Below are 27,408 nucleotides of genomic sequence, written 5' to 3'. Positions count from 1 at the left end.
TTCGGTAGGGCACCTTCTGTGAACTGAACCATTTTTTAACCTTTAGCGACTTCTTTGCTGTGGTGCCTAGACTACAGGTTAATATACCGCGAGCTGGAAAAATCATTTAATGAAGGTCAGCTTGTTCACTTCGCAACCTGCTAGCAAGGAAAGCAATCGGAAATAGCAGAGATCAGTGAGAAGCGAGTCTGCGAAATAGAGGAAGGCAGCTTGCCACTTCTGGTCGGACATGCTGAGCTGAGCCACTGCGTGCTTCCGAGATCTCAACCTTTACCTCTACAGGTGAATGATAATTGCCAGGAACAAAACGCCGATAATTTTTTCTGCCCCAAAATGAAGAGAGAAAATACTACAAGTGTCATTCCCCGAAAAAATAGATGTCCCTAAGCACTTACACGTCAGTTCATCATTGAGCTACCTGCCATATTTATTCAGAATTTGAGCTTTTTATCTTGTGTGCATAACAGTTCACATTCTCTATTCTAGTCCCAAGAGTGTGTCTTCAAGGGTTCACTTTTTAGGCGTAATCCGATAGGCTAGGCTCCCCAAAATGGCAATTAAACACAATCTCATCTCTCACAAAAACAAGTGTTTTTGCTGGCAACTGATACAGCCTGACACGAAGATATACACAAAATGGCCGTACTCACTCTGAACAGAGTCTGCTACGGAGGCACTTTCCTCCGCATTCTGGATCAGACCTGCGGTTAAAACAAAATATCACAGCCGAGCACAACAAAAAAAGAGGGGGAGGGGGAAGTACACCAGCCAGCCAAAAGGTGCATCAATCATCTTCATACAGGGCGTTCCATTATCATAAGCCAAGTCTTGAAAGTTCTGAGACACTTCGTTGCATGCTCCAAACGATAGCTGGCCTGCTGTCCGGTCTGGCTGCTAGCCGACTATTTCAGCTTTCTAGAAGGGTGTTATCTACACCCCCCTGGCATGTTATAATTCAATTCGAGTAAAAATTACCGAAACACTCACATTTTACATTTCATTTTCCTCAAAATGACTATCAGACTTCTTGCTGTCATTTGTCATGACATTATCCCTAAACTGTTTATTGCATTAACTGGAATTTACGAGCACTGGTTTCCTCTGCACTTCCACACTCAGTGCAAATTACAGTCAATAAAAGACAATTTACAAATTTTACAAATTGCTTCAGACTGCCACCGTCAGTGCAAAAAAAGCTGCAAAAGCGCTTTTGTGACCACAAAATCCACAGTAACATTGCGGTTGTTAGTTTTCCTCCATAAACACCATAGCAGTTACCAATTTTACGATTTTCTCTTTTCCGTGATGTTCCTTCTGCAGCTTTTGTGTTGCAGATAGCTTCAGGGCCAGTTAAGTTGATAACCTTTCTTTGCCTGGGACAATATCCAGTATTGTGAAGTATGAACAGTTTTGAACACTAGGCAGCCTGGTATCTGGTAAAGGTCAAGAATAGCTTCGCTATGAGACACCACTATTCTGTGTATGTCAGCGACGAACAGATGACAGTGATGGGCTAGCGAACCACGAGAGTTTTCATCTCGCATTCCATGAAGCACTTTATTCGGGCCCAATAACGTTGAAGGCAGCCTTAAACGTCACAGACAGAAGTATACCAGTTGGCGCAGGGAGAGCGTTACTGCAAAAAAAGATTTCACAGTAACTCTGCAGGGGGAAAAGATGCCTTCGAAGTGCTAAATCTAGCGAGATGTAAACTTCGCCTAATGTAAACTGTAATCGCCGAGATGTAAACTTCACCTCCGCATAACTTCGCCTAGTTAGGCCTTAAAGTCAGAGGTATTCGTTCCTAATCGACATAAGTGCATAAAATAATGTTTGATTTGAAAATAGCGCAACGTTCATATACCTTATTTTCCACCCCTACAGCATGCTACACAGGACACCTTTTATATCTCGCAACAGTGACCACGGCTGCTTGCTGAAAAAGCACTTCATTTGTTTAGCATATGAAGAACATGTTACTAATATGAACCTGACAGGCTGATGATCACGCTGTTTGGCAGGAATAGGCACGTTTCTCTGACTCCACCGAGAAAGGTGGCACTGCCCCTTCAGGAATGCGGAGTTGCTGTCGAGGCTCCATAGAGGAGTAGATTTAATTACAGAAATCAAAACAGGCGTCGAGGATGAGGGGTGTCACGGCGATGACGTGACTCCGCTGTTTGCTGATGCCCACCAGAATAAATTTACGGTCGATGCAAGCGACTGATAAGCAGGCAGTGCGTTAGTATGTGGACTCAGATTTCGTGAGAGCTTTGTGTTGAAGGACTGCATCCATTCGCAGCGAGCCTGCCAAAGGCGATGCACCCTATTCTTTTGTTCTAGTTATTTCACTCTCGTGAACCAGATCTGCGGTCACTACCTGCCCTAAGTCAATGCATTCCCTTTCAACTTCCAGCCCCTCGCTACCAACTATAAGCTGCTGCTTCCTTGCAAGGCAGTTGAACAAACCTTTGGTTTTCTGCTTGTTAACTTTTTGACCCACCAATATGCACTGCCTGTCTAAGTTATTGATCACGCTTTAAAATTCATACCCTGAGTGACTGAGCAATGCAATTTCATCACCGAATCGCAGGTTATTTAGGTATTCTCCTTTAACTCTTATCACCAAACGTTCCCAATTGAGGCCTGGCAATACCTCGTGTAAACAGGCGGTGAATAGCATTGACGAGATCGGGTCGCCCTACCTGACACCCATCCTTATTGGAATTTTATTGCTGATTTTGGCGGAGGACTACGGTAGCTGTGCAGTTGATATTATATATATATATATATATATATATTTCAGTATTCTGACATAAGTTTCTTCTACAACCTGATTCCGCAATGCCTGTATGACTGCTGAGATTTCCACTGAGTCAAATGCTTTCTCGTAATCAATGAAGGCTATATATAGGGGTTGGTTATATTCTGCGAATTTCTCTATCACCTTTTTGATAGCGTGAATATGATATATTTTGGAATATGCTTTACGAAAGTCAGCCTGATCATTTGGTTGGTTAAAGTCAAGTTTGCCCCGAATCTATTAGCGATTATCTTAGTAAATACCTTGTAGGCAACGGACAGTAAGTTCATCGGTCTGTAATTTTTCAAGTCCTTGGCGTGCCTTTCCTTATGAATTAAGATAATGTTCGCATTCTTCCAAGCTTCTGGTACGGTCCAGGTCTGAAGGCATTGCGTATTCAGGTACACTTCAGGAAACAAGGCGCTACAAACCACACGAGACAAGACAGGATGACGATACAGGCACCTGTATCGTCGTCCTGTCCTGTCTCGTGTGGTTTGTAGTGTCTTGTTTCTTGTAGTGTAACATGTATATCTAACTAGCCCGGCAACAAATGTTACTGGCATATAGGGTGGCTAGTTTTTCAAGCACAATCTCCCCTCTGTCCTTCAGAAGAGCTGCTGTTATCTGATCCTCACCAGCTGCTTTTCCCTTTAAAATCCTCCTTAACAATAAATTTTTTCATTCATTCATTCATTCCCCTTTCCATTGCTCCTACGGCTTTTTTTACTTTGTCTTTCGTTACTGGCGGGATGACGCATTGCTGTGCGCTACTGTGTCTCTCATTAATGTTGTGACTACACTGGCTACTGCATAACTTTGTGTAGAACTCTTCGACTACTTTAACTGTCTTATCCATATTGCTAATGACATTGCCCTCCATGTCTCTTAATGCATACATCTGGCTTTTACCTATGCCTAGTTTCCTCTTCACCGCTTTTAGGCTACCTCCGTTCTTTAGAGCATGCTCGATTCTCTCCATATTAAACTTCCTTAAGTAGGCTACCCCTCCTTTGCGCTTATTAAATAACTTCGATAGCTCTGCTAGTTCTATTCTGTCTGTCGGGTTAGACTCCCTCATGCTTTGGGATAAATCTGTAGATTGTGTATAAACTGTCTATCCAATCTGTACTGCCCATAGACCTTTTCACCTTGTAATACAGGAAAGAGTTGACGATTTAACTCCCCAACGTCTTCCCACAGCCCAGAAGACTGGTTTTCCCCAGGGTCGTGAAAAGGTCTATAGATTGGTCTATGAATGTCTATACACTTCACTGAAAAAAGTCTGCGGACTGTCAAAAAAGTTTTGAAAGGGATGGCTTATGCGGGGATCACTTACCGATGCCCTGGGCCCAGTCGATGACCGTGCCAGTGTCAAAGCTGCTGCCTTCCGCGAAGTAAGTCACCTCGTCGCCAATCTTCCAGCCCACCACCGGGTAGACGCCTGAAAAACATAAAATTAATAAAATGGGGACGAGTGCCCATTCACTTCCCATGCAGGAGTTTTATTTTTTTTTCGATGTATTGCACCCACAGTAACTACATCTCTTACATATCGTCACCCCTGACGCGATTAATGGAATCAGAATATCCAACCACTTCACACGGACCACTGCACAGGGCAAGGAAGATATCGAAAAACCTCCTCTCTGGACTGTCACAAACCATTTCCATTGCGAATTACAACGTGCTGGTGTCAGGTGCAACATCCAGCCAGCGATCTGGCGACGTCCACGGAGCACTTATTGCAAAGGTGGGACACGCCTCCGCTTTTTGCCCCTTCGCAAACAACGGACTGCTAGTACAGACTTCTCACCCCATCCATCAGGCTCATTAACCAGACACTCGACACATCAACGAGATCCTTTCCCACTCTCTTTTGTGAGTTACAATATTGCTGCTCATCCCGTACGACGGGAGAATGAAATGTGCTAACAAGACAGCTTTTGCAGTGTGCTTTCTGATACCTTATAGCATTCCATTGGTTTTGGTCTGAGTAACCGTTTTCTTTGCTTCCTTAAACCAGATCACCAGCTGCACCACATTGCCATCAAAGATTGCAAGCTCCATGACACACCAGATGCTGATCGAACAAGAAGCAGAATTTATGGTAGTACAGCTTAACCAAGCTTCAAAAACTACGCTGTAGATCACGAACACACACGCGGAAAGGCAAAAGCCACCAATCCCGTCGGTGAAAGAGTTCCGTCGAGCAGCCATGAGAGTACAATGTTCAGTTCTCTTCTTGCTCTTCATGGCAGAATCCAATTTCAATGGCAGTATGGGAACACGGGCTGCATGCTCCAGTGGAAGATAAGGATCAGTCGTCGATCACAGATCGCTCGGTGGAGCAATATATATATGCTCTGCCCGTATCGGAGGATTCCACCGGAACCCCGCGTGACGTATTTCTTTCACCAGCGTCTGTTTTCCTGTCGAAACGCAAGGTGAACCGGCCAGCTATACAGACACTGCGTCATGCCGAAAGCTGTTAATTTTGGTCATTGAGAGTGCCAGTTTTGCATCTGACGCTACAAGCGCGAAGCCCACTGACAATGATTAGACAGTAGGTGCAAAGTCGCAGCTTACCTACAAGTGCTTGATTTAATGTCCTGCCTGCCTGCGGATAGGCCTAACCTTAGCTTCGTCGAGGGTGGCGTTCAATGTCTTCTTTGTGAATGTATGATGCAAGCCGTCGCTTCGCGTTAAAGGTTTCCACTCTAACGCTAACTCTACAGTCGTTTAGCAGGTCCTGCGCCAAAGTGAAGAGGGCGCGTTAGGATCGGGTCCCGGGAGGTGAGCCAGGTGGACTACAGTGGAGCAATGACAGGGGGAAATGGCAGGCGGGGGACTGGGAGGCTCTGTGGGATTGTACAAGGCAGTGTTATTTGTACAGGTACAAATAAAGGGAGGGGAGGTTGGGGGGTGGCTTCCTGGCCCTACGGGGCTGGGTGTATCTGTTGCTAAACCGTCCTCGTCGCTTCAGATGACGTGCGGTTGTTGCGACGCGCGCGTCTTGTATTTCAATCTTTCCTCTCACATCTCTTTTAACTCTCCTACTGTCTGCAAGTGGCCGTGATTGTGACTCAGCTTGAGCCAGTGGGCCGGCCCGTGCACTTTCCTTTTGATTCTTCCTTCAGTCGCAACAACAAATATAGTTTGGTCGCTGTATGAAGGAGATTTACATATGATATGAAATGTTATGCGGCCTTTCTGTTTCACCAGTATTATTTTAATTTTGATTTCAAATTCGATTTTATATTCACCTTTTAATTGCCTCTTTGTTGTTTCTAGTTTGTTCATGCTCAAAGCTGGCGGCACGCAACTTTAACGCGTTGTTTCTCGGGTTTTTTGTCAGCTTTAAATTAATGCGGCCAGCAGGTTTTTTGATATCACCGCCACTCAGTTGCACAGTTACTTGAGGGCGCAAGCCAACGCAATCAAGAGTTTATTTCAGGAGCCTTTCGGCGTCCTCCTGACTACAAGACTGTCATCATCACTACGTGAAAATATTAACTCTTAGTGCGTCATTTCTTGAGCATTGAAAATTACCCTTTCTTAATAACGATGATGGCAAACAAACTCAATTTAAGAAAAAACTGGCCTAGGGAAGTAACAAAGATAATCTTAATCCTCAAAACCGGTCTTTAGTTCCTAAGTTTGCACACGGCATGCCTCTTGCCACAAATGCATGGCATGAGCAAAGTCAATGGACTAAGTGCTGAGAAAGAGACGGCGGGATGAGCCACAGCATAGCAGCACACTAAAATCATGTGAGATGACCTCGACTGTAATAGCATTCAATCTGTCCAAGCGCAGGATGTTGTCTACGGTCAGTGAGAACACCGCCGCTGTCCGTGCTGAAACCGATAGACTTCTCTGCCCAAGACAAAGGCCTCGTGGAACCGATCGCAACCGGTAGCTAAAAAAGTGGACCAGCATGTAGGTACTAAGCACTTCAATACGCATCCAACATATCAGTTGTAAGAGTTAGCATTAAGCAAGTAGAGGTAGAGGTACCGTAGGTCCACGCTGCTTTGTTTCACTAACTTTTGATGGAACCAATTGATCCACTCATTCAAACGCACATAAAGACCGCCATTGCTTGGTGGTGATGACAATCGGGCTGGCTGCCTTGCGACAAGGCACGGGTGCAAGCTCCCGTTTTCTGCCAACCCAGAGCCACAACCAATCCGTCGCCAAAGGACGCAGCAGCCTGGCAACAGCTGCAGCGCATTTGCCCTGTTTTTTTCACTCGTGCTTGTGCGCTGCAATCGACACGAGCATGGTGACTTTCTCTAGGAAGCGGGAGTTCCTTTCTTCCGAGGCGCTGAGTGATGAAGCCATAACTGAAGGCGTTCGCCACACCGACGCAGGGGATTTAGCACCACCATCTGCACTAAAAGTGATAGAAGCATTTGAAAATTTATTGGTGCGCACGATGACAGCGTCACGATGCAACTGCTCACCGAGTGCGGAAGTCGCGCCACGGCACTTGTGTGAAAAGAAAAGAAGCAAAAGAAGCTGACCGACTTCTTTGGGAATAATGATGTTTTGGGACAACGTTGTCCAACCTGACAGTGTTTTTGGGCTGTTCTCGCCTCAACGAAATTTTTCGCGTGCCTCGTCAGTTTAATTGTAGCGATGTTTAACTGTATATGTGATTGTTGCTGTCGGAAACTACACCGCTCAAAAATATCCCAGAAATCAGGCTTCGTTTTCAATTTTCTATAAGCAGCTGCTCCCGTGGACTAACTTCTCTCCCCTTTCCTAGGAGACCAACACTTAGACCCTTTGCAGCTAGTCCCGTGAAGGACTAATGGTTGTGGAAAATCAGCGAGTCAACAAAAGGACAAACCTCTCGACCCCTTTGAGTCCCTTATTTCCTAAAGCGCCACATCTAGGGTGATGACAGGGACGAGAGTTATGACATATGGGCTCCGATATCTGGCATGAAGGCACAGTTTGCTGGACCTGACTGGACCCTGCTGCGTCGCCCAGTACGTATGTTCGAGCATCGTGACTGCCTCCACACGAATGGGCCGCATCGCGGCGCTCAATGTGCAGAAGAATCGCGGCAGCATGCTGTGCGACGTCGGAGTGGGCCCTGTTTTTGAAACGCGCTGTCGAAGAAAACTACGGTGTGCCCGATTCGAACTTTGTCTTACATTTGAAAATTATTTGCACACTTAAGGTTATTCGATTTGTTTCGACTACTTTCCAATATTCAGTGTTGGATTCACTCACCAAGCCGAATCGGCCGATATTCGATGCAATATTCGAAGATTTTGAATATTCGCACATCCCTATAGCCATCACTCATCGCTTTGGCATTCCGTAATTAATGATATCAGAACAACTGTGTTTTGCACAACACTCCCGAGACATAAAAGAGTGCTGTTAAGCTCCTAATGCTTTCATGTATGGGTGCAATAATTTTTATAAAATATTTTTGTAAGAAATGCTTTGCGTACATCTGATGACGGCCTTATAAATTTTCCATGTTTATTTCTTCAAGAAAAGTGACGCTCATTAATAATTCTCCTCTCTTAATAACATCGCTCAGTGCTATTTGTAACCTTGCCAATTTGCTTTCGATCCTGACATCTGTGCCAAAAAAAGCAGTTTGTGACAATTTTTTCGTTCGAAATTAAAATTGAATGACACCTCTGCCAAAGTGCGACTATTTTTTTGTGAACTGTTATTTCACTGCGGCACTCTGTACGCTACTTACTTGTACAGACCCCAGGCATCCTCCAACTGTTTATCCACAGCTCTTTCTCCCGGGGACCACCAACGATATGTTGGAAATGAATCAATTAATATGATGACTCCGAAGTTTAACTTTTATTTTACAAGTACAAGGCTACAAAAATTAACAACTTTATTGCACAAAAAAGCTTTTGTGAATACGTTTGTATCAACAAACATGCACTTTCTCCAATTATTTAGTAACGCGTTAATGACTTACGAGGGTGATGTCTTTTTTAAGCAACTACAACAGGTAGTTTAAAATTATGTACTGTGCCAAAATGTGCATAAATATATATATAGCCGCAAAAATCTGGTTATATTTTTCGCGTAAATATCGAAAATAGTTCTAAATTCAGCCTCTTCCCTTAGGGGAGCATCCGTCATCTTGCCTTCTCTGCAGTTGCCTGATCAGTTGCCTTCGCCGGCAATTATGCCTCCAGTCACCTCGTTCTTCTCAGCCGCTTTCCCCTTTTACATTGTATCTCAGGCTATTTTAACTTCTTTCTTTACGGACATGATATCTAATGCCGCCACCCCACTGGCTTTATCATTAACACCATAATCATTTCGGCTACCACACAGATATCTGTAGAACCATTCGGATATTTTAACTGTCTTATTCATATTGGTAATAGCATTGCCCTTCCTGTCTCTTTGGGCGCACATCTGATTTTTGCTAATGGCTAATGACTAATACTAATCGCTTTAAGCATACCTCACATTTTTAGAGCCTGCTGGATCCTCTCCATATTACAGCTCCTTGTGTTGTTTATCTCATGCCAGCAGATAATTCATCACAGTTCTGCCAGCTTTAGTTAAAGGCGTTTCTTAACTCTTTCGTCTCCTCAGCAAGCTTGCCAGTATCCTGGCTATAGATACCCCTACTACATACTTCTATCGCACATTCGGTAATAATACTTCTGAGGTTACCACTAAACTCTTCAACACTATGGTCATCATCGTCGTCGTTAAAGCAGAACACCTGCTCTGCACCGATATCCTAAATTTTCCTGCTTTCATTCCTACTAATTATTTACGAGAAGAAAACTTGCCAGCAGCCAGAAGGAGCAAGATTTGTGGTGGCTGAATCCTGGCAGAAGCAACGCTCGCTGTGGTGTGAACGGGATCGTCAATACAGACCCCTACTTCGCTTCCACCCCACTAGTGACTTTCGCATGTCACTCAAATTAGCTATGCATGACTGTAATTGCCTACACCTAATTCGCTTGAACGTTTCTTACACCAAAGACTTTCTTCATAGAACTGGCACATCAATCATCCCTATGTGCCCGACATGTGGTGTTCGCGAAGATCTTGAACATTTGGTCTGCTGGTGCCAGATTTTCAACACTCACTAAAAGGCATTGCTAAGTACTTTAGGGCTCTGCCAGGGCAGTGTCCTGTGCCTGGAGCAAGTCCTTGGACCATGGAGCGATGCGGCATTGGCTGCGCATGGGACAAAGGCTTTACTGGTTTTTACTAGGGACACAGCTTTGATAGACACCCTTTGATGATCCACTGTGATTGTGAGTGCAAAAGTGTTGTGTATGCTTGTTCTCACATTTTCCTTCTTGCAGCGCAGCTCTGAGATGCCCATTCATGGATTCCGCACTGTAGTCATTGTCGGCGTAGTCAGAGTAACATGCCACCTGACAACCGTGGCAGGTAGTAGCAGGGCGAAACGCCACCTGCCACGGCGAGAGCAGAGGAATGGCCAACCGGAAGGTGGATGAAACTGGAAGATCCCAGAGGGTGGTTAACAGCATAACACGCCACCTGCCAGCGTAAGCATTGTTGGCGTTCTCGGCGTGTGTACAAGTGGCGTGTTGACAGGCAGTATAAGAGCGACAAAACTTGCGCTATCACATGCAAACAGACATCTCCGCACACATGGACACGCCCCTGGCATAAGTTGAGCCCGAGGGAGAGGGGTGTGCGGCCAGGACCCCGTCAGGCTGGCAGGCGACGTCAGGTGGTCGACCCGCTCTCCGCCGGTCGGTGAACTTCGAAGAAACCGAGGCGCAGATAATCCCCAGTGGTTCTGCCATTAGCGATGGCCGGCGAAGCCTGCAGACAACCCACTGTGGCGATCCGTTCCCATGCTGGTGCTGTGCCCCTGAGGCCAGGGGTAGTCGGGTCGGTGGAGACGTCGGGGAAAATCGGAAGACAGCCGGAACCACTTCGCGGCCCGTGGCAGCGACTCCTTAAAGGGATTTTCGCAGAACCCTGGTCCCCGCTTGTCCCACGCAGCAACGACCTGGCGAGCGCGGTAAATGCACCCCACAGACACATGGCGAGAGATTCTGTCTTGGTGGCAATTCTCGAGACATGCTGGCGCCAATCCTAATACCAGCTGGCGGCCATTCCTAATACGACTTACCGGTTGGGGCAGGGGCGCGACTTCGGAGGTATCTGCGGCGAACATTTGTATGCGCCGACAATGAAGGCCGGGTTTTTCCGTGCGCGCCGCATTGTTGAGGCAAAGCCATCCCCGTGCATTTGCTGGGGATGGTGACGAGAGCGCGCGTTTGCTGCGTTCGCTTCGTGCCTGCAACAGAAGTGCAGCGGCAAGGCACAACGGATCTCCGTGTGCCAGCCGCGCAAGCTGACGAGAGTGTGCTGCTGCAACTGCTCGTAACGCTGGCCGGATCCCAAAGACTCTAACCGGTTCCGCGGAGTTCCGCGCAGCCTTCGAGGTGGCGCTCCCCTCGCTGCTTTCGCTTCCACCGTGAGGGAGGCTTCCCTCCTCACCCAGCCGGTGCTGACCTGACGGACGATGATCAAGGCGGTCGGCCGCGTCGAAACGGAGGGGGAAACAGGTTCTCCACAAGCTGAGGAATGGGCAACCGAAATGTGGCTGTGTTGGCAGGCAGTAGCAGAGTGAAACGCCACCTGCCATGTCGACACTGGAGGAATCAACAACTGGAAGGTGGCTGCCACTGGAAGATGCCGGAGAGTAACTGGCAGCATAACACGCCACCCGCCAGTGTCGGCGTGTGAACAGGTGGCCTGATGGCAGGTAGTAGCAGAGCAAAACGCCACCCGCTACGACGACAGCGGAGGAATGGGCAACCGGAAGCCGGCTTCAGCTAGAAGATCCCGGAGGGTGGCCAGCAGCGTAACACGCCGCCGCCAGCGTCGGCGTTGCCGGCGTGTGAACAGGTGGCGTGTTGGCAGGCAGTATCAAAGTGAAACGCCACCTGGCGCGGCGACAGCGGATGAATGACCAACTGGAAAGTGGCTGCCACTGGAAGATCCCGGAAGGTCGCTAGCAGCGTAACACGCCACCCGCCAGCATCGGCGTTGCCGGCGTGTGAACAGGTGGCGTGTTGACAGACAGACAGTAGCAGAGCGAGACGCCACCTGGCACGGCGACTGCGGAGGAACAGGCAACCGGAAAGTGGCCGCCACTGGAAGATCCCGGAGGGTGGCTACCAGCGTAACACGCCACCCGCCAGAGTCAGCGTTGCCGGCGTGTGAACAAGTGGCGTGTTGGCAGGCAGTACCAGAGTGTAACGCCACCTGGCGCGGCGACAGCGGAGGAATGGCCAGCTGGAAAGTGGCTGCCACTGGAAGATCCCAGAGGGTGGCTAGCACCGTAACACGCCACCCGCCAGCGTCGGCGTTGCCGGCGTGTGAACAGGTGGCGTGTTGACAGGCAGTAGCAGAGTGAAACGCCACCTGGCGCGGCGACAGCGGAGGAATGCCCAGCTGGAAAGTGGCTGCCACTGGAAGATCCCAGAGGGTCGCTAGCAGCGTAACACGCCACTCGCCAGAGTCGGCGTGTGAACAGGTGGCGTGTTGACAGGCAATAGCCGAGCGAAACGCCACCTGCTACGACGACAGTGGAAGAATGGGAAATCGGAAGGCGGCTTCAGCTAGAAGATCCCGGAGGGTGGCCAGCAGCGTAACACGCCACCCGCCAGCGTCGGCGCTGCCGGCGTGTTGGCAGGCAGTACCATAGTAAAACGCCACGTGGCGCGGCGACAGCGGAGGAATGGCCAACTGGAAAGTGGCTGCCACTGGAAGATCCCGGAGGGTCGCTAGCAGCGTAACACACCACCCGCCAGAGTCGGCGTGTGAACCGGTGGTGTGTTGACAGACAGTAGAAGAGCGAAACGCCACTTGCCACGGCGAATGCGGAGGAATGGGCAACCGGAAAGTGGCCGCCACTGGAAGATCCCAGACGGTGGCTACCAGCGTAACACGCCACCCGCCAGAGTCAGCGTTGCCGGCGTGTGAACAAGTGGCGTGTTGGCAGGCAGTACCAGAGTGTAACGCCACCTGGCGCGGCGACAGCGGAGGAATGGCCAGCTGGAAAGTGGCTGCCACTGGAAGATCCCAGAGGGTGGCTAGCACCGTAACACGCCACCCGCAAGCGTCGGCGTTGCCGGCGTGTGAACAGGTGGCGTGTTGACAGGCAGTAGCAGAGTGAAACGCCACCTGGCGCGGCGACAGCGGAGGAATGCCCAGCTGGAAAGTGGCTGCCACTGGAAGATCCCAGAGGGTGGCTAGCAGCGTAACACGCCACTCGCCAGAGTCGGCGTGTGAACAGGTGGCGTGTTGACAGGCAATAGCCGAGCGAAATGCCACCTGCTACGACGACAGTGGAAGAATGGGAAATCGGAAGGCGGCTTCAGCTAGAAGATCCCGGAGGGTGGCCAGCAGCGTAACACGCCACCCGCCAGCGTCGGCGCTGCCGGCGTGTTGGCAGGCAGTACCATAGTAAAACGCCACGTGGCGCGGCGACAGCGGAGGAATGGCCAACTGGAAAGTGGCTGCCACTGGAAGATCCCGGAGGGTCGCTAGCAGCGTAACACACCACCCGCCAGAGTCGGCGTGTGAACAGGTGGTGTGTTGACAGACAGTAGAAGAGCGAAACGCCACTTGCCACGGCGAATGCGGAGGAATGGGCAACCGGAAAGTGGCCGCCACTGGAAGATCCCAGACGGTGGCTATCAGCGTAACACGCCACCCGCCAGAGTCAGCGTTGCCGGCGTGTGAACAGGCGGCGTGTTGGCGGTACCAGAGTGAAACGCCACCTGGCGCGGCGAAAGCGGAGGAATGACCAACTGGAAAGTGGCTGCCACTGGAAGATCCCAGAGGGTGGCTAGCAGCGTAACACGCCACCCGCCAGTATCGGCGTTGCCGGCGTGTGAACAGGTGGCGTGTTGGCACACAGTATCAGAGTGAAACGTCACCTGGTGCAGCGACAGCGGAGGAATGGCCAGCTGGAAAGTGGCTGCCACTGGAAGATCCCAGAGTGTTGCTAGCAGCGTAACATGCCACCCGCCAGGGTCGGCGTGTGAACAGGTGGCGTGTTGACAGGCAGAAGCACAGCGAAACGCCACCTGCTACGAAGACAGTGGAAGAATGGGCAACCGGAAGGCGGCTTCAGCTAAAGATCCCGGAGGGTGGCCAGCAGTGTAACACGCAACCGCCAGCGTCGGCGTTGCCGGCGTGTGAACAGGTGGCGTGTTGGCAGGCAGTACCAGAGTGAAACGCCACCTGGCGCGGCGACAGTGGAGGAATGACCAACTGGAAAGTGGCTGCCACTGGAAGATCCCAGGAGGTGGCTAGCAGCATAACACGCCACCCGCCAGCGTCGGCGCTGCCGGCGTGTTGGCAGGCAGTACCAGAGTGAAACGCCACCTGGCACGCCGACAGCGGAGGAATGACCAACTGGAAAGTGACTGCCAGTGGAAGATCCCGGAGGGTCGCTAGAAGCGTAACACGCCACCCGCCAGAGTCGAAATGTGAACAGGTGGCGTGTTGACAGACAGCAGCAGAGAGAAACGCCACCTGCCACGGCGACAGCGGAGGAACAAGCAACCGTAAAGTGGCCGCCACTGGAAGATCCCAGAAGGTGGCTACCAGCCTAACACGCCACCCGCCAGAGTCAGCGTTGCTGGCGTTTGAACAGGTGGCGTGTTGGCAGGCAGTACCAGAGTGAAACGCCACCTGGCGCGGCGACAGCGGAGAAATGACCAACTGGAAAGCAGCTGCCACTGGAAGATCCCGGAGGGTGGCTAGCAGCGTAACACGCCACCTTCCAGAATCGGAGAGTGAACAGGCGGCGTGTTAACAGGCAGGAGCAGAGCGAAACGGCACCTGCTACGAAGACAGCGGAAGAATGGGAAACCGGAAGGGGGCTTCAGCTAGAAGATCCCGGAGGGTGGCCAGCAGCGTAACACGCCACCCGCCAGCGTCGGCGTTGCCGGCGCTTGAGCAGGTGGCGTGTTGGCAGGCAGTACCAGAGTGAAACGCCACCTTGCGCGGCGACAGCAGAGGAATGAACAACTGGAAAGTGGCTGCCACTGGAAGATCCCAGAGGGTCGCTAGCAGCGTAACACGCCACCCGCCAGAGTCGGCGTGTGAACAGGTGGCGTGTTGACAGGCAATAGCCGAGCGAAACGCCACCTGCTACGACGACAGCGGAAGAATAGGAAACCGGAAGGGGGCTTCAGCTAGAAGATCCCGGAGGGTGGCCAGCAGCGTAACACGCCACCCGCCAGCGTCGGCGCTGCCGGCGTGTTGGCAGGCAGTACCATAGTAAAACGCCACGTGGCGCGGCGACAGCGGAGGAATGGCCAACTGGAAAGTGGCTGCCACTGGTAGATCCCGGAGGGTCGCTAGTAGCGTAACACACCACCCGCCAGAGTCGGCGTGTGAACAGGTGGTGTGTTGACAGACAGTAGAAGAGCGAAACGCCACTTGCCACGGCGAATGCGGAGGAATGGGCAACCGGAAAGAGGCCGCCACTGGAAGATCCCAGACGGTGGCTACCAGCGTAACACGCCACCCGCCAGAGTCAGCGTTGCCGGCGTGTGAACAGGCGGCGTGTTGGCGGTACCAGAGTGAAACGCCACCTGGCGCGGCGAAAGCGGAAGAATGGCCAACTGGAAAGTGGCTGCCACTGGAATATCCGAGAGGGTGGCTAGCAGCGTAACACGCCACCCGCCAGTATCGGCGTTGCCGGCGTGTGAACAGGTGGCGTGTTGGCAGGCAGTACCAGAATGAAACGCCACCTTGCGCGGCGACAGCAGAGGAATGACCAACTGGAAAGTGGCTGCCACTGGAAGATCCCAGAGGGTCGCTAGCAGTGTAACACGCCACCCGCCAGAGTCGGCGTGTGAACAGGTGGCGTGTTGACAGGCAATAGCCGAGCGAAACGCCACCTGCTACGACGACAGCGGAAGAATGGGAAACCGGAAGGGGGCTTCAGCTGGAAGATCCCGGAGGGTGGCCAGCAGCGTAACACGCCACCCGCCAGCGTCGGCGCTGCCGGCGTGTTGGCAGGCAGTACCATAGTAAAACGCCACGTGGCGCGGCGACAGCGGAGGAATGGCCAACTGGAAAGTGGCTGCCACTGGTAGATCCCGGAGGGTCGCTAGCAGCGTAACACACCACCCGCCAGAGTCGGCGTGTGAACAAGTGGCGTGTTGACAGGCAGTAGCAGAGCGAAACGCCACCTGCCACGGCGACTGCGGAGGAACGGGCAACCGGAAAGTGGCCGCCACTGGAAGATCCCGGAGGGTGGCTGGCTACCAGTATTACATGCCACCCGCCACCGAAAGCGCTGTTAGCGTTGTCGCCGTGTGAACAGAGACAAAGGAGTGCTTTTTTTGTCGATAGGATAGCACATTTTAACTTCTGTGGAAGTTATATGAACATACAAGGCCGCGTTCATAGCATTTAGCACTGAGACGATTTATATTATGAGCGGAAAAAATGGTTTCCGCAGACCGAAGTATGCTAAATTCTGACTCTCGCTTGGTGAGGATAGTGTGGTTAGAATAGCGCACATTATTATGACGAAAAGCAACATAACCACATTTTAGCTCTCTTCCTTGCTTGATGCGTCTCATGTTGTTTCATGAAGCGGTGCGTGATCGCGAAACTAATTTTTTACAAGGAATTAGGCGCATGCAGGCATTGCCCAAATAGCGCGCTTTTGTCTGTTTTTGCCATCGCAATACAGTGGCGGGCAAAGTATATAACAAATCAAGTGGAAACAAGAGTGAGCACGTCTAGCTGCGTTCACCGCACGTAGTTCGGGCATTTGGAGGCAAGTGGTATTTTTCGTCCCGGGCTGCTGCGTCTTTCATTCACCTGCGTCGCTCGCCAACCGATTCATTACGGGAGTAAACTAACAAAAACTGTCAGGTGAAACACAGTGCAGCGAGATATCGAGGATTAACCAGATTAAGTGAAGCGCTAGTTGGCAATCTACCGGGCAGCAGGTGTCGGCAGACGGCGAGAACACATCTGCTCGGCCGAGACGATGCCAGTGCTTCTATTTTCCTGAATTAAGATCACGCCGGCTAGTACCAGCTCTCACAAACTGGCGAGTTTATTCAATGTACCGGGTAGAAATCAACGACTGCCACGATTTCTGCTTCCCACCAATCTGCTTACACACCCAATACAAAGTGGAAAAGTGTTTTAACAGAATACGCCGTACGTCGTTTACGCGAGCCCGTTCACTTCTAGCGCAATTATTAAGTTCAAAGCACCAACCACTCTTGTGATTCGAAGAAACTAAAAACAAGCAATAAGCCTCCAAAACTTGCGATGAAGGCGTCTTCGCCACTCCACTCCCTGACTTTTTGCCTTAAAGCGTTTTCCATTTTGCATAGTGGCTGAGTTTCCGCTGCTACAGTCAATCAGTGAGCACCCCGAGAGAAGAGAGGATATGGGGCCCAAGCACGCACAGAACTGCTTGGGGCGCCTAACACGTACGCTAAGACCTAATGATTATTAAAATGAAAAAGTGTCCAACAGCATACCGGCGCAGCTACGTGGACACGCACGAGAGGATGGTGATGGCAGTTGGTGCCTATATCCTTTTTGGACGCCATTTCTGTTTGCTCTGAAATATTTTTCCGCTTAATAGTATATTCCGGCCTCAAGAAAGACGAGCTGTTGGTTTTCCAACCTAAGATAACAGTGATTAATTTTTCCGCAGCGATGTGCAATATTTGGTTACAAATGTCATAATTGATGGGAATAGCAACAACAAAATTCCACGACTTACCAAGTAAACATCCCAAGGACCGTGGAATCAATGCTATTCCGAAGATACACAATGCGCTTGAAAATTCAAAGGAAGATTGATGTTACTACTGGTGGCAAAATATATGTCTGCATAAAAATGGCGGACGACGCGCCACAGCGCTCACTGCTTTACGAAATACTATTTATTGCATTTGATATATATATGGCACAAAAAACAGCTTATTTCCGCAACGAATGATGCAAAATTCACCTACATATGGTGCAGCACACTCTCAGAAAAAGCTGAGTTCGCCTATAGTACAGAAATGCGTACACAGCTTCTCAGAACTAAGCGGGTAACGTACCGACAGTGGACGCGTGCGGCCGCCCTGCCGTGTTGGCGTCGAAGAAGGTGCCGGTGCCCATGGTGCACTTGACCTCTCCAGGCTCGAAGCAGCACTCGCCGAAGGCCGACGCCTGCTGGTCGCCCGCCTGCGCCATCGCGAGACCACGTCGGCTGAGCGAAGAGGCGCACCAAGATCCCACTGGTACTACATAGGTGCATCGATGAGCGAGGAACGTCGAAAGCGCTGGTTTCAATCAGACGCTCGGAAATTTAAGTAAACACTGCCGCCCGGCAAATGCGTGGGCTTGGAAGGCACTCAGGAAGCCCTCCACCTAGCTGAAGCAGCATCGCCACAGAATTGCTCGCAATCTAAGCCTAGCGCCCCCGACTCGTCCCGGAAGTTTGCGAAAGCAATTTATCATGTTTCGCATAACCTTACTCTAAACTGTGACATCTTGGAATTACATAAAACGTAATGGCCTAGCGACAACACGTCCTTAAAAGTCGCAAACGAATCACCTATGTCAATAACTGTCGCTCACTGCTCGGCAACGTTATCTTCGCTGTACAGCGATGCGCAGGCTTGTGGCCGAGTTACTCCTCAACGACATCAATGAACTACCCGTTAACACCGAGCCTACGCTATAATAAACATGCATAAAACCAAAGTACTCTTCAACAGTCCCGCAAGAGAACAGCAGTTCACAATTGGTACCTAGGTGCTGGAAGTGGTAAGGGAATACGTCTACTAAGGGCACGCAGTGACAGCTAATCAGGATCATGAGAGGGAAGCAACTAGAAGGATAAGAATGGGTTGGAACTGATATAGCAGGTTCTCTCAGATCATGAAGAGCAGTTTACCAATATCCCTCAAGAGAAAAGTGTACAACAGCTGTATTTTACCGGTACTCACCTACGGGGGAGAAACGTGAAGGCTAACGAAAAGGGTTCAGCTTAAGTTCAGGACAACGCAGCGAGGAAAGGGAAGAAAAATTGGAGGGGACACTTTAAAGTTCCGCCTTCAGGGTCTGAGGTGATAGGGCAGTAGATTAATTGCCATATAGGCAGAAGGCCATTCTCTAAACTACATTCATCGGTCCCTCAGAGTCCTTCTATTCCACCTGACACAGTGTGCAGCGGTTAAGCGATACGCCACTGCCCTGCAATGGCAGGTGTTCCCAGCGGTGGGCATTGTGCGGCGCAGGTTGCTCTTCCCGAGCGAGAAATCGTTCATTTAACTGCCACCTGCCATGGTGGGCAGTAGTTTGCTTACTATCCATTGGGTAGGTTGTGATGACGCGGCAAGGTCACGTGACTTAGGTGGGCCACCTGCCTCCTAGGTTGCTCTCTGGAGACCACCTATTAGTTCCATGCTCGTGTTTTTCCCTCACAACGCCGACACCGGATTTTCTGGAGAACGAGGCCCTTAACGCTGTCGCGTTGGAAATGATAGGTATAAAGCTAAGAAACTAGGAAGAGGGCAGAGTGGGTGAGAGGCAAGTGGGAGAATAGGAAGCACGGAGCAACGCCTGTGCAGGGCGTCGGTGCTCAAGTAGCAAAATCATGTTCTCACTTAGAACAAAACTCACTCCGAGTAAACTTCCTGAGATAAATGCCACTGACTAGTATTGTGCAAGTTACTACGTTTATATTGTCATGAAGTTGTGACAGCAGTCCAGTGATCAGAAAGGTTGCGAAAATGGTGTCTAAACAAAACTGTTTATTGGGCTCACTTGCGCATACACTGGACTGAATCACTCGGCGGCGGCGTAGCAACAAGCGTGCTCGGCGGTCGTCGAACAGAAATGCATGCCGCTGTCGGCAGGGGTCAATTTAAGGCTGATAGTGAACTTTCTATATAAAGTATGCAGTTACTAGAACGTTCTGGAACAACGTAGAATCAGCTCTGCCTGGATGCGATCAATCGAGATAAATCTCGTCACGTATTACATCATAAACAAATTAAGAGATAAAGCGGCGTGCCGGCAGCCTTGGAGATACAACCAACAAACATTGAAATGATTCGCGGCATTACTCCCTCAAAGAAGCATCGACCCGATGCATTAAAACAAATAAGGCAACTAGCAACAAATAAAACGGGTCGTGCAAAAATGAACACAGAGTGTGGAAACACAGCGTCTTTTAGCGCGCATAATAGAGCTTTAGACAGGCGACATTGGCAACTTCTGGCCGTACGAGGCGTCGCTGGGATGCAGTCATTACGTCAGGCATGACTTCATAATCCAGTTCACATAGCCGACGAAGTAACGCAAAAGCTTTTCACTCAATCCACGGCGGCGAATGGCCGTTCAAACCCAGACTTGGTCTCCTGGCTTGCATTCCGCGTTGCGTTTTCGTAGGCTGTAGCGTCTCGCGTTGGTCCACTGCTGCTCTTCGATTCTTAATCGGGCAAGCCTTCGAGCTTCTTCTGTGCGTTGAAGGTAGGCGGCAACGTCGACGTTCTACGTTGGGCAGGATGGCGTCTACCGTGATCGCGGCCTACCTGCCATGGACGGGCCTAAAAGGCATCATCTGGGTGGTCTCCTGCGCTGCGGTGTTGTAGGCGAAGACGACGTAAGGCAGGATGACGTCCCAGGTCTTTTGTTCGGCATCGACATACATGGCGAGCATATCGGCGATTGTTTTGTTCAGGTGCTCGGTATGTCCGTTGGGCTGCGGATGGTATGCAGTTGTCCTCCGGTGGCTCGTTCGGCTGTAACGCAGGATGGCTTGCGTTAGTTCCGCCGTGAATGCTGTTCCTCTGCCCGTGATGAGTACATCGCGGGCGCCGTGTCGCAGAAGAGTGCGCTCCACGAAAAATTTGCTACTGCTGCTGCCCCGTTCGGTAGGGTTTTGCCTCGGCGTAGCGCGGTAGTCGGTCGCTAAGATGATCCACTTATTTCCAGACGCTGACTTTGGGAAAGGGCCAAGCAAGTCCATGCCGGTCTGCTGAAAGGGCCTTGAGGGGGGTTCAATGGGTTTCGGAAATCCTGCTGGTCGGCGGGGAGGGGTCTTTCGTCGCTGGCAATCTCGGCCGGTTTTAACATAATGTGCGACATCGGCAGACAGACGGGGCCAGTAATACTTGTCTTGAATGCGGCGGAGGGTGCGAGAAAACCCGAATGTCCAGCTGTCGGCTCGTCGTGTGAAGCCTATATAATTTCATCGCGGAGACAAGCAGGTACAACAAGGAGGTAGGCTGTTTTGTTCGCTGCGAAGTTGTTCCTCACGAGGACATCATTCTGTGCCCAGAAGGAAGACAGTCCTCGCTTGAATGAAGCGGGGGGTGAAGAAACCTTGCCTTCCAAGTACTCGATGAGGCGTTTTAGGCCGGGGCCTGGGCGTTGCTGCTGTGCAAAAGAGCTGGGGCTGATGGGTCACAGGAAGGCGTCCTCATCGTCGCCCGGCGGCGGTGCATCCACAGGGGCTCGTGAGAGGCAATAGGCGTCAGAGTGCTTGCGTCCGGACTTGTAAACGACGGTGACCTCAAATTCCTGGAGGCGCACACTCCGCCTTCAAATTTGCAAGCCAGCACCGCGCGTGGTAATCGCTAACCACCTTGAACAGTCGTCGATACAGGTAGGGGCAGAATTTCGACGTAGCCCAGATGATGGCAAGGCACTCCTCAGTTGTCAAATAGTTAGCCTCGGACTTGGAAATGGAACGGCTAGCGTATGCGATGACTTTCTCCAGCCCGTCGCTTTTTTGAACGAGGACAGCGCTAGGCCCACGCTGCTTGCGTCGGTATGAACTTCAGTATCGGCGTTTTCATCAAAATGCGCGAGGATAGGTGGGGACTGTAAACGACGCTGAAGTTGTTTGAAGGCTTCTGCTTGCGGCGCTTCCCATTTAAATGGCACGTCTGCCTTCGTCAGATGGGTCAGAGGCTCGGTGATGAGCAAAAATTTCTTCACAAATCGTCAGTAATATGCTCACAGTTCGAGGAATCTGCGCATTGCTTTCTTATCGGTCGGCGGTAGAAACTGTTTCATAACAGCTGTTTTCTGCGGGTCTGGGTGTACTCCCTCCCTGCTAACGATGTGGCCTAGAAACAGCAGCTCTTCATAGGCAAAGTGGTACTTCTCTGCTTTCATGCCAGACGACTTGATGGCGCTAGTACTGTTCGAAGTCTTTTAAGGTGCTCCTAAATGTTCGAGGCGAAGACAACGACGTCATTAAATATACGAGACAAATTTGCCACTTCAGGCCTGCTAGCACTGTATCCATTACTCGCTGAACCGTCGCTGTTGCGGAACACAGACCAAATGCCATCACCTTGAAATCGAAGAGGCCATCCTGAGTGATGAATGCGGTCTTCTCGCGATCTCTTTCATCGACCTGAATTTGCCAGTAACCCCTCTTGAGGTCCATCAATGAGAAATGCTTGGCGTTGCAAAGCCACTCCAGTGTGTCGTCAATGCAGGGGAGGGGGAAGACGTATTTTTTTGCAATGTTGTTCAAGCGGCGGTAATCAACGCAGAATCGAAGTGCGTCATCTTTATTTCTCACAAGAACTACCGGTGCCGCCCATGGGCTGTTTGAAGGCTGGATGCCATCGTCGCGAAGCATTTCTTCCACTTGGTCCCGGATGGCTTGCCGCTCTCGCGCCAACACACGGTAGGGGCTTTGACGGAGAAGTCGCCCGTGCTGGTCGGTTATAATGCGATGCTTGGCAATCGGCGTTTGTCGGACCTTCGGCGATGACGAAAAACACTCGCTGCAGCTTCGAAGCAGATTGCGGATCTGGTCTTGTCTGTTCTGGGGCAGGGCAGCGTTGATGTCGAAAGTGGGCGAGTTCTCTTGGTTAGGCGAATCTTCTGCGGAGGGGTCGAAGAGGGCGAAGGAGCTTCGTACGTCGGATATTTCGTCGAAAAAAGCAATCGTCGTTCCTCTGTTAATGTGCCAGTATTCTTCGCTGAAGTAAGCACTACTTCGGCCTAGCTATTGCGGAAATGTGCGATGCCACTTGCGATGTTCATTCCTCGGTCTAGAAGCAACTGCATGTTCCCCTCGATGATGGCTTCAGCGTTAATGGTTTTCGCGGCGCCTATGGTCACGACAACGCTTGAACGGGGTGGGAAGCTCACTTCTTCCTTCAGGATACTCAGGGCAACGTGATTTTCCCGAGTTTTCATCGAAGCGATGGCTTCGTCCTTCGAAAACGTGATCAGCTTGGATCGCAGGTAGATGATCGCCTGATGCTCATTAAGGAAATCCATAGTCAAGGTCACTTCGCGGGAGCGTTGTGGTAACACAACAAAGGTCGCAGGATAGGTATGTCCTTTGACAGTCACTCGCGCTGTGCATCGTCCTGATGGCGTAATGAGGTGGCCCCCTGTGGTGCGAATTTGTGGGCCGTTCGAAGCCGTCCTGACTTTCCTCAGCTGCGCAGCGAATGTTCCAATCATCACAGAGAAATCGGCTCCTGTATCGAGTAGAGCGGTAACTTTCCGGCCGTCAATAGCTACTTATAAGTCGGACGTCTTGGCTCTTGCGTTGCACGTCATCCTGGGCGTCGGGTCACGGCTTCGTCGGGTATGGGAATCGTGTTTAGAACGTGTCGTCGAAGCTTTTCTTGATGGCAGCGCCGTTTTGAAGACGGTTCGCGTCGCGGTCGAGGTTTTCATTGTATGCGGTGTCGGCGTGTCGGGGGCGCCGTCTTCGTGCCGCATGGTCGTTGTAGGATCTTCGGTGTTTCACTCGGGGTAAACCTGACCTCCAGAGGTTGCTGTCTTTAGTTTTCACTACGTGGGCTGGGAGACCTTCATTGTACCGCGGCTGCGTAGCTCAGCGTGGCGACGCAAAGCGCGAGGTTGACGGCGATGGTGAGCGCGAAAGGCGATTCGGCGTGTACTCCTCTCGACGCAGGTACTCGTTGATTTCCTGCGGACGTTGGCCGAAGCGTGGTTGTGGGGCGCCAACGGCAAATCCACGAAGACCAAAACATCGGTACGGGCAGTGGCGAAGAATATGGCCGGCCTCACCGCAATGGAAGCACAACGGCCGGTTGTCGAAAGTCCTCCAGGCGTCGCATTCATTGGGGCTTGAGCGTCGCTCATAGGCTGGACTGGCGGGGGCAGGGAGGCGGCGTTCGGGAACAAGTAGTTCATGTCGGAGAGGACGTAGGGGTTGTCGTTGGGGCTGAGGAGTGCGTACTGCAGCGGCGTAGGTCATGTCCTGGGGATCTGTGGCTGCCGCGGTGCCAAGTGCCTGTTGCACTTCTTCCCGTACCACGTCCATGAGAGTCGCTGCTTGCGGCTGCAGGGAGGATGGCAGTCATCGGCGTAGCTCCTCGCAGACGAATTCGCGGATAACTTCCCGCAAGTTGGCGCTGGTGGTGGCCATCGTGTCCGGACGGATTGCACACACAGAAGAAGGGCGGTTGTACTGCCGAGCCCGGATTGAGGGTCTTCTCGACCGTGCAGGCTTCTTGCATGAATTCGTCGACTGTTTTGGGCGGCTGCCGGACGAGGCTGCCAAAGAGTTCTTCCTTTATGCCGCGCATTAAAAATTAAACTTTCTTTTCCTTGGTCATCTAGGGGTCGGCGCACCGAAAGAGGCGCTTCATCTCTTCGATGTAATCGCGGACGGGCTCATTCGGAAGCTGGATCATGGACTCGAGGAGTCGTTCGGCTCTTTCTTTCCTCACGACACTGGTGAATTCTTTCAAAAGTTCCTTCTTGAATAGCTACCATGTCGTTAGGGACGGCTCGTGGTTTTCGTACCATGTACGTGCTGAGCCCTCCAGTGAGAAGAAATTGGCTTTGGTTGGGCTCTGGTTAACCCTAGTTGAATTGCGAAAGCTTCGTTTCTTCGGCACGTCGCCTACGCAGCGTCTCATTCCGACGCTCTCAAGAACTCAAACCGGTCTCTTCTGCAGTTGGAGTCACTCCGGGACGTGGCACGACTTCTAGCCGCATCTTCGTTACGACGCTTCTCGAGCCATGCGGCGCGTTCTTCTGGCGTCTCTTGAGCGCGTTGTCTCTTCCTCGCTTCGTTCTGTCGTTGTTGCGTCTCTTTCGCGCTCTCCATAACGACAATACACTGAGGCGAAGCGCATATATATATATCCCGCGAGGCGACACCTCCTCTCCTGCTACCACAGCGGACAACACCTGGTGGAGCGAGCGGCGACGGCAGCGGCGTTGACGGTGGTGCCATCTGTTGGAGCACGGCTGCGGCGTTGCTAGGCAACGGCGGCTCAATGTCGTTCGTCGGCCACGGCATACGGCTGAAGTGCGCGACGAGCCGAAATCGTTCGCTGGCTGGCGTAGTACAGCTTTCGCTTTAAAATACGTGTCCTATTTTTTTTCGCATCATCCAACTTGTTCAATGCTGCCACGCGCTCAAATTAGTCCAGCCATTTTTCGGGGTCTTCGCCTTGGGATCCATTGAAAGTTTGCGGTACGTCCGGCTATTGCAGTATAATCGGCGTCGACATCTTTGGCGAGGTTGCGGTGCTCGTAGCAGCGTCTTTTCGCTGTCTGGTGCGGTGCGGCAGTTTCCCGAAATCAGGCTGCTCCCCCTCGAGACATCGGCTGGCTCGGCGAGCTGCTGGCTCGTGCTCGGGTGCGGAGCGCAAAAGGCTGGCGTCACAACCTCCACCAGATGTCACGAAGTGGTGACTGGATTCCGGAGATCAGAAAGGCTACGAAAATGGTGTCTAAACAAAACTCTTTACTTCGGCGGACTTGCGCCCACAACGGACTGAATCAATCGGCGGCGGTCGTCGAACAGAGATGCTCGCCGCTGTCGGCCGTGCTCAATTTAAAGCTGATAGCAAACTTTCGAGATAAAGCGTGCAAAGTTACTGGAACATTCTGGGACAACGTAGAATAAGCTCTGAATGGATGCGATCAATCGAGGTAAGTCTGCTGGCGTCTTGCATCGCAAACAAAGGGATAAAGCGCGTTGCCCGCAGCTTTCAAGAATGAACAAACACTGCAAAGATTCGCAGAAATATTTTTACCAATACATGCAATTCAAGGCCGCAAAAAGCAACTTTTCTAAAATTTAGAAATTTTTCGGACATGGCTTACTTTTCTGATCGCTGCAACATTTTATAGCCTCCTCTGTTTTCCAGATAACTTGGGGAAATAATTGAAATGACTACTGTGAGAACATAAAATTTGATTTTAGAAAATCAAATTCGCAAAGTTTTCTATCATTTTCTGAGTTTTGCGAAAAAGGAAAAAGTAAACATATTCATTTCAAGTTATAATATCCGCCGCGGTGGCTGTGTGGTTATGGCGCTCGGCTGCTGGCCCAAAAGACGCGGGTTCGATCCCGGCCGCGGTGGTCGAATTTCGATGGAGGCGAAATTCTAGAGGCCTGTGTGCTGTGCGATGTCAGTGCACGTTAAAGAACCCCAGGTGGTCGAAATTTCCGGAGCCCTTCACTACGGCGTCTCTCATAGCCTGAGTCGCTTTGGGACGTTAAACTCCCATAAACCAAACAATTTCAAGTTATAGCGTGCGTGAAAGCGTAGTGTCTTTCATTCACACACAAAAATTGGCTGTGGTTTAGCTCTGGTTAAACTTGGAGTGAAGCGATAGCTAAGCTGGCCGAGTGGAATTCGCGCAGTCGAATTGCAAAGTCAGCCTATCGCCGCTCCGTTTCGCTGGGCGTTCCTTCTTCATCTTCGTCCCTGGACGTGGATTCACTCTCTCCCCCTTTCGCCTCTTCACTCCCCCCTATCCGGCACGGCGAATGCGCACAGCTGTTGCAGCTCGGTTTAGCATGTTGCAGCTTATGCATGATCCGCGCTGGGAAATTCTTTTTATCGTTTTAATGAGCCAAACGCTAGGAGATGCATTGATCTCAGATATTTTAAGAATTCGTGGCAGAAGGCCCAAGCAACAAGCGACGATGGAAGCAGCACTCGCCTCGACCGGCTGCCGTAACTGTGTGCCCACATGTATGCCCGCAGAGATGCCTCGAGCAATGTGCTCGTGAGGGCTTTTAATAAAAGACATGTTTCAATCATTCAAGCGTTTCTGGAACCATATCCACCTTTCCACTGCGCGCAGAACGCAATGAAGACCATACACTCTTGTATCGCACTCAAAACCTCGCCAAACACGTTCACCATATGCGTCCGAGCGCGTACTCGGAGCTGGAATCTGCGGCCGCCCTCGTGAAAGGCCTCGAACACCATCGCAATATCAGCCGGGCGCACGAAATTAACAGCCGAAATAAATTGTGAATCAGAACTATATGCGATCGTAACTTGAAGGGAGTATTTTTGCTTGCGAGGTGGTGAGACGATCAAACTGCGATTACGCAAACGTACGCAAAACAAATAAACAGCGAAAACTGTTGCAAAAGGCGCCACTTCAGGCGACACAGACTATATGTACAGTGGTTTAGACGAAGCAAGCGCCTGCATCGCGCAAAACGTCCCATGAAGAACCGCGGACCTTCTGGTCCAAATAAAAATGGCCCCGCGCGCTTCCCGCTACCATACCACCCCTCCGTCGTCTGATAGATGCGCGAGCGCTGCCAGAAC

General features: G+C 51.0%; 1 protein-coding gene across 1 annotated transcript in view; it reads right to left on the bottom strand.

Moving 5' to 3' along the window:
• The window catches only part of LOC144124645 (glycerol kinase 5), a 166,778-nt gene that overhangs the window by 13,856 nt on the left and 125,514 nt on the right, over positions 1-27,408 (bottom strand). The window contains exons 11-13 of the mRNA XM_077657451.1: positions 17,920-18,046; positions 4,143-4,247; positions 651-701 (exon numbers count right to left, since the gene is read on the bottom strand). Of these exons, the coding sequence (XP_077513577.1) occupies positions 651-701; positions 4,143-4,247; positions 17,920-18,046 (283 nt within the window). The remainder of the gene's footprint in view (positions 1-650; positions 702-4,142; positions 4,248-17,919; positions 18,047-27,408) is intronic.

This window comes from Amblyomma americanum, chromosome 3 (genome assembly GCF_052857255.1).
Source record: "Amblyomma americanum isolate KBUSLIRL-KWMA chromosome 3, ASM5285725v1, whole genome shotgun sequence".
Lineage (NCBI taxonomy): Eukaryota > Metazoa > Arthropoda > Arachnida > Ixodida > Ixodidae > Amblyomma > Amblyomma americanum.
The sequence above is the reverse complement of the archived record's forward strand: the minus strand, read 5'-3'. Positions and strand labels throughout refer to the sequence as shown.